The sequence below is a fragment of the Haliotis cracherodii genome, unplaced genomic scaffold (assembly GCF_022045235.1).
Source record: "Haliotis cracherodii isolate W230 unplaced genomic scaffold, xgHalCrac1.p SCAF_6, whole genome shotgun sequence".
Classification (NCBI taxonomy): Eukaryota; Metazoa; Mollusca; class Gastropoda; order Lepetellida; family Haliotidae; genus Haliotis; species Haliotis cracherodii.
The window spans coordinates 16,612,863-16,640,378 of record NW_027266319.1 but is presented as its reverse complement, the minus strand read 5'-3'; the positions used below and the strand labels follow the sequence as shown (position 1 = coordinate 16,640,378).

At 40.0% G+C, this 27,516-nt stretch overlaps 1 protein-coding gene across 1 annotated transcript; it reads left to right on the top strand.

Moving 5' to 3' along the window:
• The first annotated feature begins 624 nt into the window (after positions 1 to 624).
• LOC139444696 (OTU domain-containing protein 5-B-like) lies at positions 625 to 23,225 on the top strand. Its single transcript, XM_071225624.1, has 9 exons — positions 625 to 1,234; positions 7,358 to 7,451; positions 9,071 to 9,135; positions 10,039 to 10,195; positions 11,217 to 11,365; positions 11,948 to 12,142; positions 14,705 to 14,909; positions 15,636 to 15,767; positions 17,309 to 23,225. Exons 1-9 carry the CDS (start codon positions 770 to 772, stop codon positions 17,497 to 17,499), a joined length of 1,653 nt encoding a protein of 550 aa, XP_071081725.1. The 5' UTR covers positions 625 to 769; the 3' UTR covers positions 17,500 to 23,225.
• Positions 23,226 to 27,516: the final 4,291 nt, after the last annotated feature.

Genomic DNA, 27,516 nt, shown 5'->3' with positions numbered 1-27,516 from the left:
TGTAGAACTTGTTTGTGGATTGGTCACATCTTGGGGATATCATTGCACTTCAGAAATGATCATCCATTATTTTACATCAACTTTTGAATGGTCTTTTTGGACATACACTATACTGAGAAATTTGCTATTAAAGATTAAACTCAAAAGAAGTATATCATAGTCTTAACAATATTTAAATGTCTTGATCTCTGTGAAAAGTAAAAATGCTGAAGGACTTTCTTTGTGTGTTTGATTTTGAGATCTGATTTCAATTACTGATGGTCCGGATATAGTTATATCTGTCAATCATTTGCATTTACAATGTAATTTTTCAAGGATTACAGAATCATGCCATGAATGATGCCTGTAATTTTCAGCAGAGGCCATATACCGATTTCGTTTTCAGCGATCGATAATATATTTTTGATTTGCATTTAGAACCACGAAAATTGTTATGTAACATCCAAAGTTAATATTTTATAGCAGAAACATTATACTATACGTTTGAAAATAGGCAAAAAGTGAAATTGTTTTAAAAAAATGAAAAATGGTTCAGGGCGGGATACGAACCCTCAACGTTCGTGTTGCACACTCTGCTTTCTCGCCAGATGGCAGTTTTCATGAAAATAAATGACGTCACGTGTGGACGCCATTTTAGGTGAGGAGTTGTCGTTTATGTTTCACAAATGTACAATATTTGAAGGATATCGGTAAATGCCAACTTTACACATAGACCAGGCAGGCACTGCTTTTATCAGAGAAACGTCTTTGGTGTTTTTCAAGCGATAAGATGACTATTCTGCCAAAGAAGAAACAGTCAAAAGATAAGTCTGATACGGAAACAACCGACCATTCGCATACAGCAACACACAACCATTCTCACAGCCACAACCATTCACATTCTCACTACCATCACGCTAACGCCAGTGAAACAAGACACGAGAAAGGTGCTAGAGGAAGAACTTCACCTACAAGATGGCTTCCTTCAACGTCAAGGGAAGAAAAAGTTCCAACTCACGATCCTGGTGGTGGGACATTCGAGAACCATGAAAGTTCGTCGTTGACATCGTCGCATAATAAACGGCGTCATCGGTCGTCGCCACACAGGACTGTCAGGAAGCACAGGGGTCATTCCGCGAATGTACCCCCTCTGTCCCCACACAGTCCAACTGAAGGACCCTCCCAGGAATGTGAGGACCCGTACAATAGTGAAGATGAACACAGTCCACCCACTTTGCCGGAGGACATCAAGGAGGTAGCCTTATGTTTAAAAAATGCTGTTGATCAGGAAGATGTTAAAATATTTTAATTTTTTTCGTGTCTTATGAGTTGTTTACAAGCCGGGCAAGAGTACAATTATTTTTTTGGTAATAAGATGAAAATAGTGATGTATTTGACCGAAATTGTAAAGTAAACAAACATCAGCATAGAATCTATTCAACAATTATAATGCTTGGGTTATCATATGGTATGGTACAGTGAACATGATGTATGCCTAATAATAACGATAACATGCATATATGAAAGTTCTAAGGGTTTACTACATATACAAGTTAAGCCGTTTAGCTGTGGTCGATGTCGATCAATATGTGAATCATGATGAAATAACATGTATGGTAATGGTGACAACCAATGAATATATGAGTTCACTGTTACATGTTATTTGTAGCCATATTGCAAGATACCGGAATGATTTACCTCACTGCACATCAGGTTCAATTAAATGTTATAACTTTTGTAAGTTGATGAACATAGAATCTCCAGACTTCAACATTGTTCAAAGTAAGAGTTATGGTATGTATTCAAATCAATGTCAATGAGATTTAAATGGGATATTTCAAACGTTAATACCTTTGGTCAATGTAGGTTTTACTGTATGGCAAGGATACAATAGAAATCACCATTTCCCAGCTGTGGCAGTTGTCATGACGCTAATGTTGATATGACTCGCATGCATAGATACATTTCATTTAATGAAAACAGGATCTGGGTTATTTTGCCAGCACTGTGATAAGCACTTGATATGAAAAGTATTTTGTCAGACTGCATGGTATTACTGATCAGTCGTGATAACAAACCTTCCACAATACTTATTGCAATAGGAATTAGAGGGCTTGGTATATTGAAAAATTATGTTAATAACCATGATCACAGTCTGCGATTTAAGCCAATATTTCCCAAGCCTGAGTCTTCTAACTTTAAAATTTGGTTCGATCATTCTTAGCATGCTTAGGGTGCACGCTATTATCACTATTTCGTTAAATTGAACTTCATTCTTTCAATGATATGTATCACAATATCATGTTTTAATGCTCGGTATTTGGGTGATTTCAAATAACGATTTTTATCGTGTGTTCATTGTTATACACTTGCCAAATACCCGGAGCGTAAATCCATGCATGTTTATTGAATGACTATGAGTAAATATTATGTTGTACCAGTGTTTTGTTCTGTTCCATTTATAAACTTCAATTCATACTCTGGTATTTCAAATTGTCTCAGAATTCAAAATTTAGAATTATACAATATATTGTGATATGTATCATAATACAGCCTTGTGCATAGTAAAATATTGTGAAACACTTGAAACCTCCAATACCGATCCCTTGTCATTCTTGTATATCATTAGTTGCTATATGGCTGAAATAATGCTGATGCGATGCAAAATTCTAACTCACTCACATGTATATTATTAACAAAATTGAAAAAAATCTTGTGGACATTCTGGATGACCATCAGTCAAATGTCCTAGAAAACAAACTGATCTTAAACCATGAAGGCTACTGAAAATAATGCCAAAATATGAGTCGGGGCAAGTAAAAGAGTATTTGGCACAGACTGAAAAAAATGTATTTCCTTGGATGAATGTGTATTATAATCATCCTGTTATAGCTAATCTCAGAGTAATAGTTCTTGTATGCACTTATAAATAGTCACAACTTGTGTTTGGTTTGAAAATCCTGGATGACCCAGGTGAACTTGTGTTGACCAAGGTATAACCCACGTTAAACATGTTTTCCTAATGTTTACACATTAACTGATTGTCCAAGTTATCCACACCTACTGAACCCCTGGACCGGCCTGGGGTGTGATAGCAGCCCCCAAGTGTTGTCATCGTTATGGCCAACTAGTTCCATTTATTGATTCAATCAAGAAAATTAATCAACTAGGTACAATGTGCTCTCGCGATTGCACTCTTTGATACAGCAGTAACTCGGTAATAGCAAGCGGTAACACATGGCTTCACAAATTTACAAACTTTTTTAATGAGCTCAAGTTTTACACTAACACAATGTTCTTTCTCCATCGCCAAAAAACATCACCAGTTGATCACCAAGAGCGCTTTACACCGGAAATATTTGTGAAGTTTTTTTTATCTGAAGTACACAATTTCATCCTATTATTATTGTTATAAAGACATGTTCATTGTGTGTCTGGACTTATGTTTGGAATTAGTTTTTATGTTAGTTTATTAATGTTATTAAAAATTGCATTAAAATATTGTGTGTGAAGTGATCCGTAGATCATGCAACTCGTCGTCATTTACAGCAACCACAGTCAGAATACCGCTACTGACGCCTTGAAATGAACTTGTTGACTAGGGATGGATACATATATCATAAATGCCATGACTTGTTAACAGTTATATTTATGGCATTTTGACTATGTAATGTGGGAAGTCCCAACGATGACTGTTCAAATTATTAACTCTTTCAACACCGTAGGCCAGTTATCCGGCCAAGAAGCATCGAATCCCCAGACACTGTAGGCCGGTTATCCGGCCAAGCCGATAATGTAAAAAATATCCTGCAATGGCAATCAACTGAACTTAAGTGGTACATTTATGTTTCTTATAATTTTAAATATATATAGTAAAAGCTGCAACTAAAATAACATGATATTGGAATATATTATTCCTGATAAAATTATAATTTCAGACACAATTTCTTCCAACCATATGCATCAAAATGCTTTGAAGTTGTGTCATTGGCTAGTTTTTTACTGTATCACCAGTAGATTGGGAGAAATTGTGTGTATAGCAGATAGCTATTTCTGGCTTAGTTTACGAGAAACTAACTACACACGGTAATCTTAATCTCTGCATATATAAAATGCTTTGGAGTGCAGGAAATACAATTTAGATGGTAAGTATGTCAAGTGATGTTTCATTTTAAATTTCATATATTTATTGACCAAGTTTGTTATGCCTGTTGGTTCACCTGAATTTGGTGAATGGATATGTGTTTTTTTACTGTGCATAACACTCTTTTAAATCTATTTTTACACTATGACTCGTAAACAACTACTATTCATATTTTTTTTCAATCTCTGAAACGTGTGGCATAGATCGTGTTAGGTAGGCAGAGCATGTACCGTTGTGTTGATTATCTACCCCCTACGACTCCATCTCAGTTAAACCACTGATCGTCTATAGCGCTCTACAATTATTTGGACTCCAACGGCAGTTCTGAAGCGAGGGATCACTGTATTGATAGTATATATTTATTCTGATATGCGTAATGGTTTAAACTTTTGATTGCTGATCTAACTTTAGAATCAATAATGCAAGTTCATGATGATCTTGCATCTCTGTTTGATGTTCTACTCGTCATTTTGACCTTTCATGTTGTTATGCTTGCATTATACAGGAAAGGTACAATGACAGCTTTGTCAAGCAATGCAGCACTTGTTAACCTCCCATAGTTGTGTGCTATAGCAATACACATGGCTGTTGTTTCTCCTTCTCCTGGCAGACAATTGTATTGTAATATATATTGCATCTAAGGGTTATTTTATGAGTTTTAAATCGGGTACTGCCATAAGTTATCCTTGATTAACACAGGTTAACTCAGGTTGAATCTAATCAACCATGGTTGCCAGACATGTGGTAATCTTGATTGAGTCAGATCACTCAACTTTTGATAATTGAACGCACATACTGTGTTACCTCCCTTGATTAAGCGTTACTTGGGGCAGCCGAGCCTCTAACAGTGACAATAGTGGAAATGACAATGTATCATGTTATTTTGGTCTTTTAAAGAATAAAGGGCAGTTTGAAAGTGAAAGAAAACATAGCAGTATACTATTGGCAATGATATTGTATTAACAATATACACCTAGTTGTTGCATTTTAAACAATATAAAATTGCAGGCAATACACATCCCTAGAATTTTGTTAAAATTTTATTACAACATAATCTTAATCCAACAAAGTCCGCTGTACATTTTGCCAGCATTGCTGCATTTTTGCAGAAAAATACTGTCTTCAAATTGCTTGTCTGGCCACTGGTTTGTGTGATCAACGCTCAATTATTCATAGACATCCATGAGTCCTTTATATAGTTGGATAGTTGCTGACTGCAAATTTAAAGAACATTCATCAATGAATCTTTGAAATCATGTATATATATACACCGTAGTATAACATGAGACAGTAATTGCTGATAGGAAACAATGAAACTACAGGTAACTCAGAAATACCTTAGCTCAGATTGCTTGGACTGAATGCTCATTCGTCATTAGGTGAGGCCGGTGATATCCCTTGTTGAATGTTTTTGAAAATAGGGAAAAAAAATAACATACAGATTTTGACAGGACATGTGGAAAGAATGATTACTTTTAACATCTACTTGTAACTTGTGTTTTAACTTTCACTTGAACATTGTTGTCAGAATGACACAAGTAGGTTTATTATAATTTCAAAATGAATTTTAGAAATTCTTCTTTTGGGGATGGGGATCTTACTTCCTGACTGACCTCAACGGGTCCAAATAAATCTTCAACTCAGTTTTTTGGCCTTCAGCATCTTGGCATTTAGAGTGATAAAGTCTGTGAAACAAACAAAATTGTTCATATCTTGTGAAATATTCAATTGGTATAGATATGGTGTATGCTATATGTTTATGTAACATAACCAGATTTTTTGAAAAAACAGCCGTCCTTCAAGATTTTAAGGCTGATAGACTAGTGGCCGTGTGTAACTCTGATCCATAGTAATACATGCCTTGTACTGATTATAAGTGTAGGGGCAGTCGGGTAGCCTAGTGGTTAAAGTGTTCGCTTGTCACGCCGAAGACCCGGGTTCGATTCCCGACATGGGTACAATGTATGAAGCCAAGTTCTGGTGTCCCCGTTTTGATATTGCTGGAATATTGCTAAAAGTGGCGTAAAACCAAACTCACTCTCTCTGACTATAAGTGACTCACTGTTATCAACTAGTCTTCAGATGGGAAATTCCTCGTTTCATGGAATGTTGTGTAAGTTGATTAGATTTGGAAAGAACACCAAGCAACACCTGAGACAGTGTTTTGCTGTTGTTGGCTAGAAGCCCAAATGAGCTGATGTCAATGCATGTCTGTCTGTTGTGACATCCATCATCCAGAGCTCCAGATAACTTTTTGAGCAGTTGAGTTTTTACTCTAGGGTTTCTATTTTAATTGGTTTTAAACATTTTTCATTGGGTAACCAATATTTTTTCACTCATCTGTTCATCACTCTATTGGGTTTTTCTCAAAATTAGTAAACATTTTAAGATTTTACGCAAATATGCTGCTTATCTGTACCTCTGATCATCACCTTTGAAAGATACAGCGGTATTGATGAAGCTGAAACTTGGCATGCATCTTCTCACCAGTGATGACACCAGTGTGTTTGTCATTTAAGAAATAATAAACTAAGTTCGTCATTAGAAAGTTGCAGCATCTTTTTCACTAAAAGCTTCCTATGGTAATGATAAATGTATTCCACTGTTTTCAAGGCATAGCAATTGGCATCGTAACAGCAACAGCTAGCTGCTTCAGATTATGTGACAAACTGTTTTTGTAACCTTTCCCAGAAGCTGGTAAACCGAATGTGCAAGAACTCTAAACGATTGTATGTCAGCATAACACAGGCCTCTGACAAGTCTGGCGATACTGTAACTGTTTGTCACAGCCAGCTCTCTGTATTATTTTGGAAGTGCAATGATCCTGATGATACATGACTGTTTTGCGACTCTGTTTTGAATTCATAACCATGACAACCTTTTTATTTAAGAAAAGCAGTTAATTTGCCATGATAATGTTACCATTGGTATAGGTTAAGCTTGTAGTTATCATTGTACTCATTTTAGTAGGTATGTTTTATTGTCAACTGGTAGAATATGCACTGGTATCACTGTATATCGTTTTTTTATTTTTTTATTATAATTTCTTTTTTGTAGGTGGAATTGCCCGTCATATTTAGGACTAACATTTGAGAAATTAAGAAACACAAATTATTGTAACAATTTGAATTAATATGATACATTTACCTTGATCTGTTGATCCATGCAACACACACTGATAGGTAAAATTCAGGAGAAACAATTACATGCTGAACTGTCTATCTACTGTTTCAGCTGGAGAGATGGTTTGAAAATGCTATGAAAGAAAAGAAAGGTTTTCTTATAAAGAAGATGAAGGAGGATGGTGCTTGTTTATTCAGGGCAGTCGGTAAGAAACTTTATATATTCCTGTACATCGGTGTGGACCTTTGGTTTGTTATTCATGCTTCGTATGTTTGTTGTTTAATGCCACACTCAGCAAAATTACGGCTACACGATGGTGATCTGTAAATGATTGAATATGGACCAGACACTCCAGTCATTGACATCATGAGCATCCGTCTACACAAATGGGATATGTTGACATGCATAAACAAAGTCAGCGAGCCTGACCACCCGATCCCATTAGTCGCCTCTTACAGCATGCCTGGTTTGACGAAGACCAGTTCTAAGTGGGATCTTAATAGGTTTTTTATTTATGCTGTTTGTTAGGAGCTTTACTGATCCGTCATATATTATGTACTGTTCTGAAAGCCCCACATGTGACAGTATGGAGTGTCAAGTTCACTCCCATGCATGCAGGAGATCACACACTGTCGTCAAGATCCGGGGAAGAACAGGTCTTCAGCAACCCATCCTAGTTGTTACATAAACAACGGGATCGGGTGGTCAGGCTCGCTGACTTGGTTGATGCATGTCATCAATCCCAAGTGTGTCGATTGATGCTCATGATGTTTATCACTGGATTGTCTGGTCCAGACTCGATTATTTACAGACCGCCGTCATATAGCTGGAATATTGCTGAGTGCGGCGTTAAACAACAAACAAACTTACAGGGTAATCATAGCTATGTTCTCATGCTGCTCCACATTGTCACCCGACCAAGTCTAGGCCCCCAGCACCCAGTGTGAGCTGCGAGAGACAACTGAAATGATGAGCAGCTCGTCACAATGTGTTATCGGCTGTACCCTGACAGTATTTTGCTCATACTGTCAACCACTGTGTGCCTGGCTCCTGGCATGGGATTCCGGGTTACAATAGGTCGTAGCAGGGATTTACCTGGACCATCTCAGAGAACAATATGTGCCCCCAAGTCATCGGCCAATATCAATACTAATTCCCAGTGATTCCCAATATTATGGCTTTGTTGGGGTGTCTTGTATTTCACTGATAAGAGGACCATTAAAGAGGACCGAGAAGGCTTCAGTGCTCAGTTTTGCACTATCACATTGAGCAATTTAAGCAATTTAAAATACCTCCTAATCTGAAAAAGAACTTTTCACAGAAGTCCCAATTTTGATAAAATGATGACTTTTTCATGGTTTGCCACTTAGATTGGAATCCAAGAAAAATACCTGTCCAGCAACCTATGTTGGTTGTAAGAGGTGATCAAATAAATTGGGCAGTTAACCTCAGTGACTTGTTTGGTTTCATGTCAGCGTTACCGGATGGCATGAATTGTTGCTATCATTATTCATCACAGGATTGTCAGGCCCAAACTTGATTATTTTTTGGCCACCGTCATATAGTTGTAATATTTCCGAGTGCGACATTAAATAACAAAGAAACAAACAAACAAACAAATCATGTTGGCTGTATAATAGGAGAATATTATCATGATTATTACTGACATTCACTCACTCATGCAGGGTGATAATATGAGAAAGATTAGTGATATTATTGAGACATTTGTCTGTATTCTTGGTTCTATCATTACATTTGTGTGTTTGGACTTGATTACTTCGTGCACATGGAAATCTAATTCAGAAGGTATTTGTTGTGTTTCAGCGGACCAGGTGTATGGAGACCAGGAGATGCATTCTTGTCTACGCAAACACTGTATAGATTATATGGTGAGTCAAACATTAGATTATCTAGTGAGACAAACACTGTATAGATTATATGGTGAGTCAAACATTAGATTATCTAGTGAGACAAACACTGTATAGATTATATGGTGAGTCAAACATTAGATTATCTAGTGAGAGGAACACTGTATAGATTATATGGTGAGTCAAACATTAGATTATCTAGTGAGAGGAACACTGTATAGATTATATGGTGAGTCAAACATTAGATTATCTAGTGAGACAAACACTGTATAGATTATATGGTGAGTCAAACATTAGATTATTGGGTGAGTCAAATGCTGTATAGATTATATGGTGAGTCAAACATTAGATTATCTAGTGAGACAAACACTGTACAGATTATATGGTGAGTCAAACAGATTATTGGGTGAGTCAAATGCTGTATAGATTATATGGTGAGTCAAACACTAGATTATATGGTGAGTCAGACACTATAGATTTTATGGGGAGTCAAACACTATAAATTATATGGTGAGTCAAACAATGTAGATTATATGGGGAGTCCAACACAAGATTATTTGGGAAGTCATAAACTGTGTAGGTTCCATGATGAGTCACATACTATAGACTATGTGGTGAATCAAACACTACTGAGTATATGTTGAATCAAACACTGTAAATTATATAAGTGAAACACTATAGATTATATGGTGAGTCAAACACTGTATAGATTATATGTTGAATCAAACACTGTAGATTATGTGATAAGTGAAACACTATAGAATAATAAAGGATGTATACAGTTTGCAACCTGTGGAGATCCTCATGCAGAGAGGTATGGTTTTGGAGTGAAAGGTCTCATTAATATCAGATTGTTTTTGAAAATCCAATGAAATAAATGGCGAATGTATTCTGACATGAACATGATGAATGATTACATTTCAGAAAAAAAATGCTGAGTTCTTTTCTCAGTATGTTACTGAAGACTTTACAACATACTTGAACAGAAAGAGGATAGAAAGTTGCCATGGCAACCACCTTGAAATGCAGGCCATGTGTGAACTGTTCAACCGACCAATAGAGGTCTACCAGTACAGTATTGGTAAGGAGTTAAAGCATCTAACTTGTGTTTTAGTGGTTGTTGCAGAGTTGCATCCCTTTCTGTGTGGCAGAAACCTATGCTTGTGGGTTTGAATCCTGGTTTGCCCTGATGTTTTTATGTTTGTCAGTGTCATATTCAAGCTCGTGGGTTTAACCAAATTGATAAACGTTTAAGGCCTACTTCACTTCAGGCATTCTTCCCACATGATGCTTACATGCTGTAATAGAACTGTGATATAACTGTGATACTGTTCAAACTTCAGAGTTGAACCAAACGACCTGTGAAGATCCGGAGTAGAATAGACCTTCAGCAACCCATGCTTGCTGTAAAAGGTGACAATGCTTATCGTAAGAGGCGACTAACGTGATTGTGGGGTCAGACTCGCTGACTTGGTTGATGCATGTCATCGTATCCCAATTGCGTGGATCGATGCTCATGATGTCAATCACTGGATTGTCTGGTCCAGACTTGATTATTTACAGACCTCCATCATATAGCAGGAATATTGCTGAGTGCGACGTTACAACAACAAACAAACAACAAAAAAAGAAGTTAAACCAAACCTACTAATTCACTCAATAGTGGTTGTTCCCGACATAGGTACAGCATGTCAAGCCCATTTCTGGTGTTCTGATGTTACTGGAATATTGCTAAAAGCAGCGTGAAATCTAATTCACTCACTCTCACACTATTATTTGTTTGTTTGATGTTTAACGCCGCACTCAGCAATATTCCCACTCTATGATGGCTTACTGTAAATAATTTTAGTTTGGACCAGACAATCCAGTTATTGACATAATGAGCACTGATCTACACAATTACGAAGACATGCATCAACCAAGTCAGCGAGCCTGACCACACAATCCCGTTAGTCGCCTCTTACGACAAGCATAGTCACCTTTTACAACAAGCATGGTTTGCTGAAGACCTATTCTAACCAGGATCTTCACGGATTCTCATGCAATTAAAGATCAGACTATGTGATACTTGAAGGGGTATGCTTGATGTTTCATGTTTGCAGAACCAATCAACACGTTTCACAGTGCCTACAAGACAGACAATGAGCCAATCAAGATCAGCTACCATGGTGGTGTTCACTACAACTCGGTCGTTGATCCATACAAAGCTACAATTGGTGTTGGCTTGGGGCTGCCAGGACTGCAACCAGGAGTGAGTAGTGAAGGGTGGGGTGAATATTGTAGGGTGGGACTGTCAGGGTGAGTAGTGAAGGGTGGGACTGTCAGGGTGAGTAGTGAAGGGTGGGGTGAGTAGTGAAGGTTGGGGTGAGTAGTGAAGGATAGGGCTGTTGGGTTGGGTAGTGAAGGATGGGGCTGTTGGGTTGGGTAGTGAAGGATGGGGCTGTTGGGGTGAGTTTTGTAGGGTGGGACTGTAAGGGTGAGTATTGTAGGGTGGAACTGTTGGGGTGAGTATTGTAGGGTGGAACTGTTGGGGTGAGTATTGTAGGGTGGGACTGTGAGGGTGAGTATTGTAGGGTGGGACTGTTAGGGTGAGTATTGTAGGGTGGGGGTGTTAGGGTGAGTATTGTAGGGTGGGTTGGACGTACTCAAGCTTTGTGTCTGCAATTAATGTTTTGGATTTGGTCTTTGTTTAAAAAGTATGAGTTAAGTATGTGTATTGATGACCCTCAATATTATTGTTCAATGAACAAGGGAGATTTTAGCAATTAGTCACAAATCTGAAAGGTTCTCTGGTTTATCTTATAGAGACTTGATTGTTACGTCTTTTTTCTAGCTTGCTGACAAGAACCAGATGAAAGATGCAGTGAAGATGTCTGAGAACACCCATATAGAGAAGACAATGCTGGAGGATAAGATTCGTGAAACAGACTGGGAGCTGACACAGGAGACCATTGAGGAACAGGTGGCGCGGGAGTCATATCTTCAGTGGCTCAAGGAACAGGAAAAACAGGCTAACAGGCAGGGAGGGGTGAGTGAGTCACAATCACAGTGACATACAGGGGCGGGGGGGATCCTTTCTGCAGTGGCACAGGGGAAAGGGGAAACAGGCAGGGAGGGGTGAGTCACAACCAGGGGTCCGGAAACCGTCATATGCGCCGGACATGTCCGATTGGGAATCTCAAATGTACGGTCTAAAATATTGCTTACCGGACATTTTAAAAAGTATTGTCCGGACATTCTTAAATTTGACCGGACATGATCAACAGTTAGGACTGAGCAATTTCTGTCTGCAGTTGTAACACAATGAAGATTATCTACACTGACAAGCTTTGTTTGTTTTGATTGCTGTAAATACATCGTACCTAGAATGATAGTCCAATCGGTCAATCACTGTAATAGGCAATAAACTGAGTTGACACTGATTAATCGAGGATTTATTACTGAGAACATCTTGTTAATTTGAGTTAAATGTGTTTACAACTGTACACAAATACCTTGCATCATCGATGTACCTCATTATCCTCACAATGCTACGATACGTAACCTCAGTCAAGAAGCGAAAGCGTGACGACAGCCAGTCGACCGATGCAGATCAGTCGAGCGGATCTGCCAAACCCTCAAAGTCTGAATGATCATTTTGTAAGTCGTGGCTAACGACTTTCACTTGGTTGACATACAACGAGGATTTGCAGATTTTATTGTTTTCAGTAGCTAGTCGTATATTGAATCTTGATTGACCGCCATTTTGCTTTCTGTGACGATCGATATCAAATTTGTTTATGGTCAATAATTAAGTACAGATGAAAAAGTATTCAAATAACTATTGCTATCAACGATAGTTTAGGATTTATGATTATATTATCTGTCTTGTTTTTAAATAATCTTTAGCTTAAAAAAAAACTTTTCCCGTGAGGTCACGTGATAACCAAATATGGGATAATAGTCTCGATCCAAATGTTACAACGCGTACACTTGAGCAGACTCATGAATATTAATTAGACCGTTCACTACGTTGACAGATCGTTATTATAACAGAAACAAACGTATGCTTTCCATATATATCTAAAATGATATTATTTGTTATTAATTGTCCGGTGAATTAAACAATTTAAATTGAAACAATTCATAATTCATCATATTATGAATACGTAACAACTTGTAATTTGTGTGTAAAAAGTCGTACTAAAACACGCTGTTTGAAGGGGGCGTGGCATAAATGTAAATGTCCGATTGGGATTTTAAATTTTCCGGACCCCTGGTCACAACCACAGTGACATACAGGCGGTGGGGGGGATCCTTTCTGCAGTGGCACAGGGGAAAGGGGAAACAGGCAGGGAGAGGTACATACCCCACAGTGACATACAGGGGGCGGGGGGGGGATCCTTTCTGCAGTGGCACAGGGGAAAGGGGAAACAGGCAGGGAGAGGTGACATACCCCACAGTGACATACAGGGGGCGGGGGGGATCCTTTCTGCAGTGGCACAGGGGAAAGGGGAAACAGACAGGGAGAGGTGACATACCCCACAGTGACATACAGGGGGCGGGGGGGATCCTTTCTGCAGTGGCACAGGGGAAAGGGGAAACAGACAGGGAGAGGTGACATACCCCACAGTGACATACAGGGGGCGGGGGGGATCCTTTCTGCAGTGGTTCAGGGGACAGGAGAAACAGACAGGGAGAGGTGACATACCCCACAGTGACATACAGGGGGCGGGGGGGATCCTTTCTGCAGTGGTTCAGGGGACAGGAGAAACAGACAGGGAGAGGTGACATACCCCACAGTGACACACAGGGGGCAGGGGGGATCCTTTCTGCAGTGGTTCAGGGGACAGGAGAAACAGACAGGGAGAGGTACATACCCCACAGTGACATACAGGAGGGTGGGGCGGGGGTCCTACCTGCTGTGGCAGTTTATTTGAGAGAGAATTGATATATATGAAGCCTAAAAATAAGATAAAGACAAGGTTTAGGAACAAGTTGATATAAATGTAGATTTGATACAAAGACTTAGCCTTTCAGTTTCACACCATCTTCCTGAGGCAAGTGAGTTAACTGACTATAAAAGTCCAGTTTCCACCCTTGCCGAACTAGGCTGGTATTATGGAGTTACATTTTGGCTGGACTAACGAGTCTATGCATAGTCCAATCAAAATCTCGCACCGAAATCGAAATCCGGTTCATAAACTGTCATGCAGAGTTTGGTCGACTGCAGGATTTGTAAGGCATGTGCACCGCTAACTGTCACAGATATTTTCTAAATCTTTTCATGTTTTTAATCAAGGTGCTCACGTGATGTGATGCACTTCGCGATATAAGACCCGTTTTATCACAATATAGATCTTGATTATCGATCAGATCGTCTTGACTGGGCGCCACCGTTTTGTTTGAAACAAATGTAAGTGATACGAGAGGTGGAATCTGATTGGTCAATAGGAGAGGCATAGAAAGGATATAACCCGTAATTGGCACTGGTGGCGCTACGATCGAGCCCAGGAATTCCAGCCTAGTTCGGCTGTTTTCTTGTTGTTGTTGTTATTTTTTGGTTTCTATTGTGAATGATAAGGTGATGTGACGCTAACATCTGTTGCAGGCCCGTTCAGCCAGTGCCACATGCAGCTCCTCCAGCGAGTACAGCCACAGCCTTTATGAGTCGGCTGGCTCCCCTGAGACACGTGGGGGTGGACGGTCTCCACGAGTCCGTAGTGGACAGAACTCCACCCAGAACAGTCCCCAGAGGCTGGATGGGGTGGACAACAGCCTGCCTCACATGGCCAGTCCCAACATGCCTACTGCAGGTGTGTGTAGTTATCTCCCCTATTGGAGACATTTACGAAGTCTTTTCTAAACAAGACTACTCAGCCGTTATCAAACCCGTGGTGTCCAAGTTAGAATTAGCCTTCAGAAATGCTCGCTTGTTGTAAGATGAGAAAAGCGGGATCAGGATGTTGTGTTCCCTGTTTTTCATTTGGTTGATGCGTGCGATCCTATTCCAAATGTGTTGATGTGATGTTAATCACTGGATTTTCTGGATCAGACTCTATCATTGACAGAGATGACTGTCACGTCATAAAGTTTGGGCAGCAATTTGTTATGGCAAGAATTCCTTCTTTTAATATCTATCAGTACATTGTAAGAATGTCGGCACCACATCTGTAGGTTTCACCAAAATACATCGCTGTAATATAAGTGAAATACTGTTCAAAAAGGTGTTGAACCCAACTCACTCACTGATTGTATTGTGCTATATAAGAAGGGCCTTGAGATGGTATAAACAATGCAATAGGCAGAGTTGTTTCCCTTCTGTGAATATCCTTATGATAAAGAAAAAAACATGAATGTTGTTAATCAATGAAATTATGGACAAATCAGTTGTTTTTATCCTCAGACAAATCAGTTTCAACAAAAGTTAGACGTTTTTTTTAGGGAATTAGCTCAAATTTAAACCAAGATCAGTCTAGCTACTTCTGTTTGCTGGAGACACATTGAGAGACTGACTTTGTTTCTTCCTCTTTCTCTCACAGGCTGTTCCCAGTCTCCAAAGGTGGAGCAGTCCCTCTTGCCTAACATAGCAGACATTGAGGTGCCTGGCGCAGTCGGAGGAAGCTTTGAGGAAACTACTTCCATCATGAATCAAATCCCCCCTTCCATGCTAGGTGAGCTCTCTGTCTGCCTGTAAGCAATAGCTCATCCATATATCTTCTTGCTATTTGCCTTGGCTTCACAGACCAGAAGTCATGAAGGAATACCTTCATGATAGATCTATGTGGTGCTTCCAGGGGTTAAATAGAATGAAACACTTCATCGATAACCTGTATGGTCATTTTAGAAGCCCAATAGTCCCCCAAGACTTATATATTTCTCACTGATAAGCCCCTGTGGTGATTCTAGAAGCTCAATAGTCCCCCAAGACTTTTATATTTCTCACTGATAAGCCCCTGTGGTGATTCTAGAAGCCCAATAGTCCCCCAAGACTTTTATATTTCTCACTGATAAGCCCCTGTGGTGATTCTAGAAGCTCAATAGTCCCCCAAGACTTTTATATTTCTCACTGATAAGCCCCTGTGGTGATTCTAGAAGCCCAATAGTCCCCCAAGACTTTTATATTTCTCACTGATAAGCCCCTGTGGTGATTCTAGAAGCTCAATAGTCCCCCAAGACTTTTATATTTCTCACTGATAAGCCCCTGTGGTGATTCTAGAAGCTCAATAGTCCCCCAAGACTTTTATATTTCTCACTGATAAGCCCCTGTGGTCATTCTAGAAGCTCAATAGTTCCAGTACCTCATGGTTGCATTTTTCAATGATAAACCTGATTCTAAAGCACAAAATGTCCCAGTACCCTTTGATTGTTGTATTCCTCCCTGATAAACCTGTGGGGATTCCAAGGCACACAAATGGCCCCTGTACCCCATGTGTCTTGTATTCCTCCCTGATAAACCTGTGATGATTCCAAGGCACGCAAATGGCCCCTGTACCCCATGTCTCTTGTATTCTTCCCTGATAAACCTGTGGGGATTCCAAGGCACACAAAAGTCTCCTGTACCCCATGTCTCTTGTATTCTTCCCTGATAACCCTGTGATGATTCCAAGGAACTCAAAAGTCCCCTGTACCCCATGTGTCTTGTATTCCTCAATGGTAAACGTGTGATCCTTCCAAGGAACACAAAAATCATGCTCCATGCTTCTTGTATTCCTTCCTGATAAACCTGTGGTGATTCCAAGGAACAAAATAGTCCCCTGTACCCCATGCTTGTATTCCTCCCTGATAAACTCACGGTGATTCCAAGGAACATAAATTGCCCCTGTACCCCATGCTTGTATTCCTCCCTGATAACCCTGTGGGGATTCCAAGGCACACAAAAGTCCCCTGTACCCCATGTCTCTTGTATTCTTCCCTGATAACCCTGTGATGATTCCAAGGAACTCAAAAGTCCCCTGTACCCCATGTGTCTTGTATTCCTCAATGGTAAACGTGTGATCCTTCCAAGGAACACAGAAATCATGCTCCATGCTTCTTGTATTCCTCCCTGATAAACCTGTGGTGATTCCAAGGAACATAATTGGCTCCAGTACTCCCTGCATCTTGTATTCCTCAATGATAAACTTTTGGTGATTCCAAGAAACTCTGGTACCCCATGCGTCTTGCTTGTCGTATCAACCTGGTCTGATCTTCCATCTGTATTGCTGTGATGCAGGGCTGTCGGAGTGGGACGAGGACGACATCCTGGCACAGGTGATGGCTCAGTCCCAGCAGGAGTACCTGGATAGTCTCAAGAAGCACAACACCCCAGCCAGCCAGTCCCCAATCCTTCCCCCACTGGATGACATCGCCAGCTGCAGCACGCCTGGTCTTAGTGAATCCTTCCATTACGACGACCCAAGCTAACACACGCCCACACCTGTATCATAATATAACCTATTGTTATACTCTATCTCTCTATATATACATAACACAGAAGTACTCAGTGCTGGAGTGGTGGGGACATGGGGTTTGAAACTGGGTATTCTGTTGTGTAATTTACATATTCCTTGTACCAATGTTAGGGGAGGACGTCGAACTGATGCATTTAAAACCGCAAGAGTTAACTCTGTTCTTGACTCTGTGAAAGTATCGGGGTGAAACTGCAGTGGATTCTGCTCTGTATGTGTTGTTCAACCTTAAGATTTGTGCATACATGTAAAGATGGAACTTTCTTACATGTGAGTGTTATCGCACATTATATAAACTGATGCTGATGTCAGTGTCAACCAGAGCATTTGTCATAACTGAAGGCTATCTCTTTATGTTCTTTTCTGTTACGAAGGTTTTTGTCAAGGTTTTCATTTTTTTTTTTCAGTTATTAAGTTTGATAAATTTGCTCACCTATGTTGAGATTGGATTGCAATCCTGCTAGGTTCCAGGTATACGGGGATCTCTAAGGGTCAGCAGGGTAGTGTGGGAATTGTTTGTACCCTACAAGAACAACTTAAAGTGCAGGAGCTTGTAATGACATGTTCCTGGCGGTGGGTAGTTCTGGCTGCTGCAGTGTTTGGAGCTTGTATTTTGGGTACTGCAGTGTTTGGAGCTTGTACTGGAAGCATGTATTCCTGATGGTTGTTTCTGAGTCCTGTTGTGTTTGGAGCTTGTACTGGGAGCATGTGTTCTTGAAGGTTGTTCTGAATACTTCAGTGTTTGGAGCTTGTACTGGGAGCATGTGCCCTTGAGGGTTGTTCTGAATGCTTCAGTGTTTGGAGCTTGTGTTGGGGACATGTGTTCCAGATGGTTGTTCTGAATGCTAGAGTGTTTGGAGTGTGTATCAGAGTGTGTGTTCACACAGTAGCAGTGTTTGGAGCTTGTATTTGTAGGCAAGTTGTCTGGGCCACTTGCACAAAGAAATCTAAGCGTTAAACTGTAGTAGGTCTATGTTAGATGGTTACAAAGTTAAGCTGAATTAACTTTGTTCAAGTGGGTCCAGAGAATTGGATCTGACTGCAGCAGTGTTTCGAGCTTGCATTTGGAACATTGGTTCCTGGTGGTTGGTTCAACTGCAACAGTGTATGGAGCTTACATGTCAAGCTAATTTGAAGACTGCTCAAGCTCACCTGCCCTACTCTACAACTCACGTCAGCTCTTGCAGTACAACATTCATCACACTTACCTTCTAATATATTTATGTTAAGTTAAATAACTTTATGCAATTGTTGTCTTTTTTTTGTACGTTGTCAGTTAACTTTTCATGCAAGTTTCTCAACATAGTTTTTATAAAGTGGCAATATCAATGACTCAGTATTTGCCCTTTTCATGAGCTGAAAGGTACCACAACCAGCCCACATGGGAGGAAACATTGATTTGATTTACGGAAAATGAAAAAGTGAATTTGATTGTAGAAGAGTGTGCATGGAACAGCCATGTTAAACAGACATAGCTTTTTCAGCCGTGTTATTTTGGCCTGAAGTCAACATCCCAAAACTGTGTTGTGAAAACCTATAAAGTACATATTCAGGGTAGTTGTGTATGTCCATAGCTAAAAGGCGTCAAAACAACTTAATGTTCGTCGACAGTCTGAATTCTAAAAGCTGTGAATGTCATGTATCCATGGTTTTAAAAGCCTTAATGTTGAGGGTCTCTCATTTATTGGACACAACTATCCTGTCAGTTGGTACTTGTGTTGGTTAGAGTTTGTACATCCTTACTGTCTCAAAATAACTTTTGCAAGACATAATTTGTACTGCATAATCCAAATTTTCAGGAATGGACAAGATCTGTAACTAGATTTGATATGTAGAATTTCACCAATCTGTGAGATTTAGTTGTCCTTGAGGTCACAGGTCAGTGGTCCATGGGGTCACCAGTCCCTGAGCATTGAGTGATCCTTAGGACTTCTTGTCAGTGATCCTTGGAGTGACCAGCTGGAGAAAACTGAGATGTCATGTCCTGTTAGGTCACCTACAAATAAATGGGGAAGATCATGCCACTAAATGGGTGAAATATTGTAGGAACTTATGGGTCACCCGACCGTCAGTGGGTATTGTATAACCCGTTGTATTCAACAGTCAGAGGGTATTGTATAACCCATTGTATTCACCAGTTAGTAGTCATTATATGGCCCTTGGGTCAGATGTCTATAAACAATTGGGCAGTGGACCCTGTCCTTGGTTTGTTATATCATTCTACTTGGCTCTAGTTGAACTGCGAGGTCAGACCATCATCTGATGCTTTGTTTAGCAGGACTCCTGTGTAAGAAATCTACACATTCATAATTGATCATTCATTCTCAGTTGTGAACAAACATGGCTACTGCTAATAATCGCCATAAAATTTTGTATTCTATGCATCCAAATAGTGATATTGATAATTTTCTAAGAAAAACTTTTTATTATATTTTTATTTTATTTCCAAAGAAATGACATTGAAATAAATAAACACTGTTCGCTCTACACCTTTATATATGTTGAGGTTGTTAATGTTTGTGTACAGGATATGATTGTCTGAACTTTGTTAACCACAGAACCTATTCAGAAGTGTAAGATCACATTGGTATGCTCGTATGTAGAGATGATTGTCAAAATGTTGTGTTTTTTTTAAGAATATATTCACTACGCATACAGACAAGGTCATCTGACCTCAACTAAGGTCAAAGATCTGTTCATAATACATCCTAATCAGGAAGCTTCACGTGAACTAAGATAGAGGGGTGTCTAGTGGTCGAAGGTGCTGCAATTCACTGTGTAGTGTTGCATCCTTTGGGTATATCAGAAACCTAAGGTCTTTGGTTTAGATTCACCCTGATCATGTTTCTAGGTTTGTCAGCACCATACCCTTGCTTGTGGGTTTCACCGAAGTGGTGAAAATCGAAGACCTGTATGATTTTCGCAATTCCGAAAGCTGACTTGCCATATTTTATGAAATACTGTTCAAAGCGACAAACTCTCACTTACTCATCTGACCTAACAAAGGTCCTTGTCACCGTTCATCACACATTAAGAAGCTTCATCTGAACTCTCAAATGTCCTTGGAACAGTTCATCACATTGTCACTCATCTTCTGAATCAATGTAGCACAGCTTACAGGCTAGCATCTCACAGCTTATTGCTCCAGAAGTTCTCCTACTCCTTCTCACCTTGCAATACCATGGAAAACTTACTGGCTGCCAGTGTGATCTTTACTTCATTGGTATCATGTCTTCACTGAAGAAGGTGATCATTTTGACAATGTTTGTGATGATTGTTGCTTGGTCTCATAAACATCACTGAAATGACTTTTACCCCAAATGAAATGAAAGCATATTCCTGTCTCTTAGGATTCCAAAGGTGATGTGTGCCTCCAACATGGCCATTGTAACTTACTTACTTACTTTGGAGATTTAACGTGCGCTTTCCGACTGGTGCGTATTTCGCACACGGCCATTGTTTATCCTCTGGATCATATGTAGTGATCTGTGGAGGTCATGCACACCTGGCATTAACCAATGGAATTAATGCACCAAAGCCCTCAGCCAATCGCGCAGATGCACAACAGGCATGAGTTAGTCAGTGAAGGTGGACCAGGCTTAGGCCAGTGGAGAAGAGACACAGCTGGCATTCACTAAGGCAATATCCAGTAAAAGAGATGCTCCAGGGGCAGTAACCAATGAAGATGAACCCTGGGCTTTAGCCAAAATGCAAATAATTGAAGGAAGACACTTATTCCTGCTCTTGTTTGGATGATAGTTACACAAAAACGAATATATGTGACATGACAAGCATGTGGGATATGACAGAGAATTTTCTTAAGGTGGGTTCTGGACGCAAAGCAGAAAATTGTTGCCCTTTGATTGGATGAAAAATGGATGTATTTCTGTGCTGCGGCAAGTAGAGGAAGCATATCACAATAATTGTCTACCCTTGTTCATGGTGGTCAAGGGGGCACTGCCGTTTAAGGTGAGGCAACTTGCGGAGCATACTTTCATCCTGAAGTAGACAAGGATCTGATGATCGTTGGTTTCAATCCTGATTTCTGACTGATTATGTTTCTACATCAGCACTGTACCCATACTTAGGGGTTTCACCATAATGGTTATTGTTGAAACCTGCACCCATCTGGGCTATCATCCCACATTAAGCGTATATACAGTGATATAACTGAAATACTGAGACCAAACTCACTCACTCTTTGTGGTCATAGCTTCTGTCACTGTCACCTCAGTTCTACTTGCCTGGTCATTTGTGTGCATTGTGTGGGGGTTAATTTCTGATGGAGATGGTGGATGTGATTGTGATGAGATTGATTATAAGGTGGAATCAAAAAAGTTGGACAGAAGTAGGACTCACGAGTAGGAGCAAGCAGGTTGTCTCAGCAGCCCGGGATTTCTTCGTGTCTCAAGGTTGAATAACTGTAGCAGCTAAATCACATTCTAGAAAACATTTGTCTTCATTTCAAGTGTTATGTATAATTTCTGTCAATTTTGAAGTGTTTTTTCTGTAATGTTTGTATCTTATATTTATATGGAATCTAAGGATTTCCCATGAGACACATGGTACAAGTTTCTGTAAACAAAAGTCGACCATTTGCAGTAGGTGTATCTGTTTCACTTGTATGTATGGTGGGGTGTAGGTGGATTTGATTTTTAGTGTTTGATTGTAATTATAGTTGATTCATGAATGATATTTCCCACTGAGCGAATTATCTAAGTTTCACTACTATCAAATATAAGAATACTCTTTTTTTTCATAAAGGATTATTTTCCCAATAAACTGTGATTTTATTTCAAATGAGTGCTATGCATCAGAAAGATGATTAGTTTTAGTTTGCACATCATGCCCACAGTTCATCCTCCTTCTGATAAAGACTGTAGTCGTAGACCAGCTGAAGATGTTTTACATGACTTTGTGCATAGCCATAGTGCAACAGGTGAAATTTAAACCCAAGAATGAACACCAGACACATCCATGGAGGTGTCTGAAGGGTACCCATTCTCACCATGTTTCAAAACACAAAGCCATTCCCTTCAAGGTGCAAGATCAGGGCTGCTTTGGGTTTTTTAAAGCTACGTTTGTGTTTTACGAATTATGATGAACATTCTACACACTAAATGTTTTAGCAAATGCCTTTCACTGCCAAGCATGTTAAATTTAATGCGAAATACACTTCGACATCCACAAATTATGTTGCAGACTTGCCCAATGTTTGCATGACTGACGAAGCCCTTCTCAAAGTCCTTCTTGTATAGCCTGGTTTTCGTAGAAAATGCATTGTGTCATATTTATGATTTTCTATTTGTTTATGTGCATATTCTGACAGAAAATGATCCTTTGTCAAGGAGAAAACTGATATGATTAATAATTCTTACCTAAATTTGGAAATTGATCTTGCACCTAAAAGGATCTCTGCCATTGATGGACTAACCATATGATGGTTGACACTTGTCTGAGGAAGGGGGATGTGACTAAGGGGAGACTTGCTTTGTTTTGTTGTTATTTCCCTGTGACAATGGGCATGCAGCAGGTCAGCCAGGTGGAGTGACGGCCCCTTGCTGGAGGAGGAGCCTGGTCTATCTGTGGCCCAGGTGCCACTGCTTCCTGCCATGCTGCTGCATATGGCAGGCAGTCTCTCACTGTCTAGGTCAACATAGCCTTAGTTGCAAATAAACATTGACTTGCAAATTACCATTTCTTCTGTTGTCATTGTTGCTTGTAGATGGATTTCTTACCAGTAGGTGAGATTGCCCATCAAAAATGGGTGAGACTGTCCATCACAAATAGGTGAGATTGCCCACCGGAAATGGGTGACATTGTCCATCACAAGTTGGTGAGATTGCCCACCAGAAATGGGTGAGATTGTCCATTTCAAGTAGGTGAGATTGCCCTCCTGAAATGGGTGAGGTTATTCATCACAAGTAAGTGAGATTGCCCACCAGAAATGGGTGAGATTGTCCATTTCAAGAGTGAGTGAGTGAGAACGGTTTTACACCGCCTTTAGCAATATTCCAGGAATATCACGGTGGGGGACACCGGAAATGGGCTACACACATTGTACCCATGGTGGAATCGAACCCGGGTCTTCGGCGTGAAGAGCGAACGCTTTAACCACTAGGCTACCCGACCGCCCCCATTTAAAAAAGGTGAGATTGCCCTCCTGAAATGGGTGAGGTTATTCATCTCACGTAGGTGAGATTGCCCATCAGAAATGGGTGAAATTGTCCATTTCATGTAGGTGAGATTGCCCTCCTGAAATGGGTGAGGTCATTCATCACAAGAAGGTGAGATTGCCCTCCTGAAATAGGTGAGATTGCTCACCAGAAGCGTTTTGATTTGAACATATTTTATTCCACTTAGAAAGCCCATTACATGATTAGCGATTTATAATACATGTATTACAATTTAAATATGTACATAGGACAGAGTACATACATAGAGAAGCAGCAGGAAACAGCTTTACAATTATTTAAATCTTTTAGTGCAGTTGTTATACTTATAGACAGTGAAACAAGTGTACGTTGTCGTCGAAGCTGAGATGGGAGCTCCCGTTAAACAATAATAAATCAGGGACTAGCTTGTCTTTACAAATTTCAGTTACGCAGTGAAACATATTTCTTGCAGTTTGATAAAATGGACGTTCTGTTAAGTAGTGATAAACCTGTTCACACGGACTACAGATACAGGTAGAGCTGTATGTTAACCAATTCTAATAATACGTCTTTATTGAGAGCATGAGTAGTGTAAGTTTGTAAGCAACATATTGTACTTCCTCAAACCACAGGAAAATATGAAGGCGCACATTTAGTCTGGATTTTGGTTTTGCTTTTAAAAGAGCTTAGAGAAGTGGAGTCTAACTGACGGGCAAATCATTCCATATTTTTATAGCAGACGGAACAAATGACCGACCAAATATGTTTTCAACTGAATGGTATTGATATATTTCGTTCATTTCATAGCTTGTACACAGATAATTCATCAACAGTATTTGGTTAAAGTTCACACAAGTAAGAGGGGTTACATAGTTAATTTTATTAAACAAGCAAAGCTTGCGATCATTCTTTCTGCAAGTGTATTCCAACCCCTTTCAACCAGGAGTAGGAGAGATTGCCTACCACAAGTAGGTAAGATTGTCATTTACAAGTAAGAGAAAGTGCCCAATGGAAAGGTGAGATTGCCTACCAGACGTATGTGAGATTGCCAACCGAAAATAGGTTAGATTGCCTACCAGAAATTGGTGAGATTGCCCAGCAGACGTATGTGGTATTGTCCACCTGAAATAAGGGAGACTGCCCCCTAGAAATATAACAGGCAGTTGGGGCTAGCGTCTGGGTGAATATCTTTCAATGCAGCCGGCAGTGTTCAGGCTTCGTTTGGGCAGTGGCAGAGTTGGTGAGTATGGTTTTACTTTTGACTTTTGGTCATTTTGAGAAAAGTAGGCTCAACATGCTAAATAGGCCCACTATGTGCGTATTCGCTTGTCATCCTGCGTTCGTTTGATTGGCCGCAGAACTCAATCTTCTGTAACACATTCAGAAATCCGAACACTGAAACTCGTTGCGACCAGCAAGTGATTATGACAGGCCACAGGTGGTAGCCACCATGTAGGCTTCGTTCCACAAAGCGATCTTAGCGCTAAGACGATAGTAGCTCCTATACTTTAACACAAACTAACGATAGTCGTGGCGCTAAGAGTGTGTGAGTTGGGTTTAACGCCGCATTGAACAGCATTTCAGTTATATCAAGGTGTGTCCGTTCAATGTGTGAGGAATGTCCTAAGTGATTCAAGTCTCAGACGTTTGCCACTTTTGGTGAAACTACGGGCAAGTTTATTGTGCTAAGATACCTTGAAACAGTGATTCGAAGCCACGACCATAGGTTCCTGGCGTGCCCAAGGGACGCAACTCCTTACAGCGATTTGGGCCGCATTCCTCTATCTCATTGTAGTGAGTGAGTGAGTGAGCGAGTGAGTATGGGTTTACACCGCTTTACCAGAAATGGGCTTCACACATTGTACCCATGTCAGGAATCGAACCCGAGTCTTGGGCGTGATGAGCAAATGCTTTAAACCGCCACTTTTTCCTCCAGGAGGGAACGGAAAGCCTGTCAACTTTGAGACACAGCACAAGTCACACATTTGACCTCATAGGAGCAATTACACTCTTTATGTAAACAAATCACAATCACTTGTCTGATTCTGTATTGCCATAGTCAGCTACATGATGCCAAGAGTTTCATTACTGTGTTATGCTTTACAAAATTTTGATTTTCCCCAAAGAAATTAATTGTGTTTTCAATATCAATGATAATATATATACAAAGAGAAAAATAACAAAGTCAGTTCGCCACCACTTGTGTCCCATATATGGCTCATTTATCCCATTTGGGTATTTTGTTCGCACAAGTGACAACACACATTCCGGCATTATTTGTCTGTGATGGAAGACAACATGCTCCCCATCTCCCAGTCTCATCTTCTTTTGAACATATTCTGGTATTTTCCACCCGTTACAGTTGTCAATTATTTTCCAGAATTTATAGTAGAGAGCCTTTCTGATGGTGCAGTTATTAGGGCTTGGTGGGAGCGCATGTCCCATCCATCTGGTTGTTCCGTTGTTGGTGGCTACACAGAGTTTGATAAAACAGTAGGGGCATGTGCCCTCCTCCATTCGATTGTCACCCTCGGGATCTGGCTGATTTGCAATGTACTGTTCCCCGGGAATAGGGGAGTCCACTTCAATTTGTATACCTTACGTTTTGTAAATACATTTTTTGTTATTGTATATATAGTGAATGTAACTGTTCTATAAACGGACATGGTTTACAAGGAGCATTATTTCGTGATTAATGTATATAAGTCATTTGATTAGTATATGCACTTTGACTGGATATATTCTTATTATGCAGTAACTGTTTCATTATTATCAAATTTGTAGCCCACAGACCTGTTGTCCTGCGATGTTCCGTAGCAGCCATATGTACAATATGCACCAATAACACATATTCACCACTAATGAACTGCGATATAATAGATTATATGGTCTCTGATGGTACACATGTTGTTTGTATTCAGCTTCTAAATGTATTTGTATGATTTTGTGATATTTGGCTCTGACTTGACCTGACAAGAGATCATGCCACTATAGCCATCACATATATATATATATATATATATATATATATATATATATATATATATATATATATATATATATATATAAAAATACATAGACATAATTTAGAAGTGAGATCTGCTTTGTTATATTTCAAGTGTTTTAATATGTTATGCTGCCTTGGACCTGAGAATTGTCCGCTGTCCCCAGCTGTGAGGCAGAGGGCCACACGACCCCTTATCCATAATTGTATGTGGCAGAGGAATGTAATGTTTAGAACATAAAGTGGGAAGCCGATTTGGGTGCTGAAAGGCTGTAACTGGCGGTTTAACCACTAGGCAACCCGACATGGGTACAATGTGTGAAGCCCATTTCTTGTGTCCCCCACCAGATATTGCTTGAATATTTCTTAAAGCGGTGTAAAATCAAACTCACTCACTAACTTTATTAATAAAACAGAGACTGATACCAGTCTTCTGCAGGCGTAGGTACAGAGAGGACATTTGGACTTAATTACCACAGCTTGACCGGATACCTTGAACAGAACGTGCCCCCAATGTGACGTCACACTGAGGATAATTCCACTGAAAACTTGAAGCGCTCGCCCGTCAACAGCTGAACGCACGGCATGCCAAGCGGGCGGCACGTATTGCACGTGCATGACACCCGACGGAATGTCGGTCTTATTATACACTAGTGACATGTCTTAATCTGAAGTTGTGGCGGCAAGGTTTGGTTGGATACTGAGCACGAAAACTTGATGGATATTTCAGTACCTGGTCGCTGGTTACAGATATATATTACATAGAAAGTATTTGCTGTTACCGTTGTCTCAGGTAGGTATGTAATCCTGTTTT

What these genes read in the sequence shown, in the direction of transcription:
- LOC139444696 (XM_071225624.1), top strand. Translation starts at nt 770, where the DNA reads ATGACTATTCTGCCAAAGAAGAAACAGTCAAAAGATAAGTCTGATACG. An exon ending in AACACTGTATAGATTATATG is followed by an intron (nt 9,136 to 10,038) that starts GTGAGTCAAACA and finishes ATTACATTTCAG; the next exon opens with AAAAAAAATGCTGAGTTCTT. An exon ending in AGGCTAACAGGCAGGGAGGG is followed by an intron (nt 12,143 to 14,704) that starts GTGAGTGAGTCA and finishes CATCTGTTGCAG; the next exon opens with GCCCGTTCAGCCAGTGCCAC.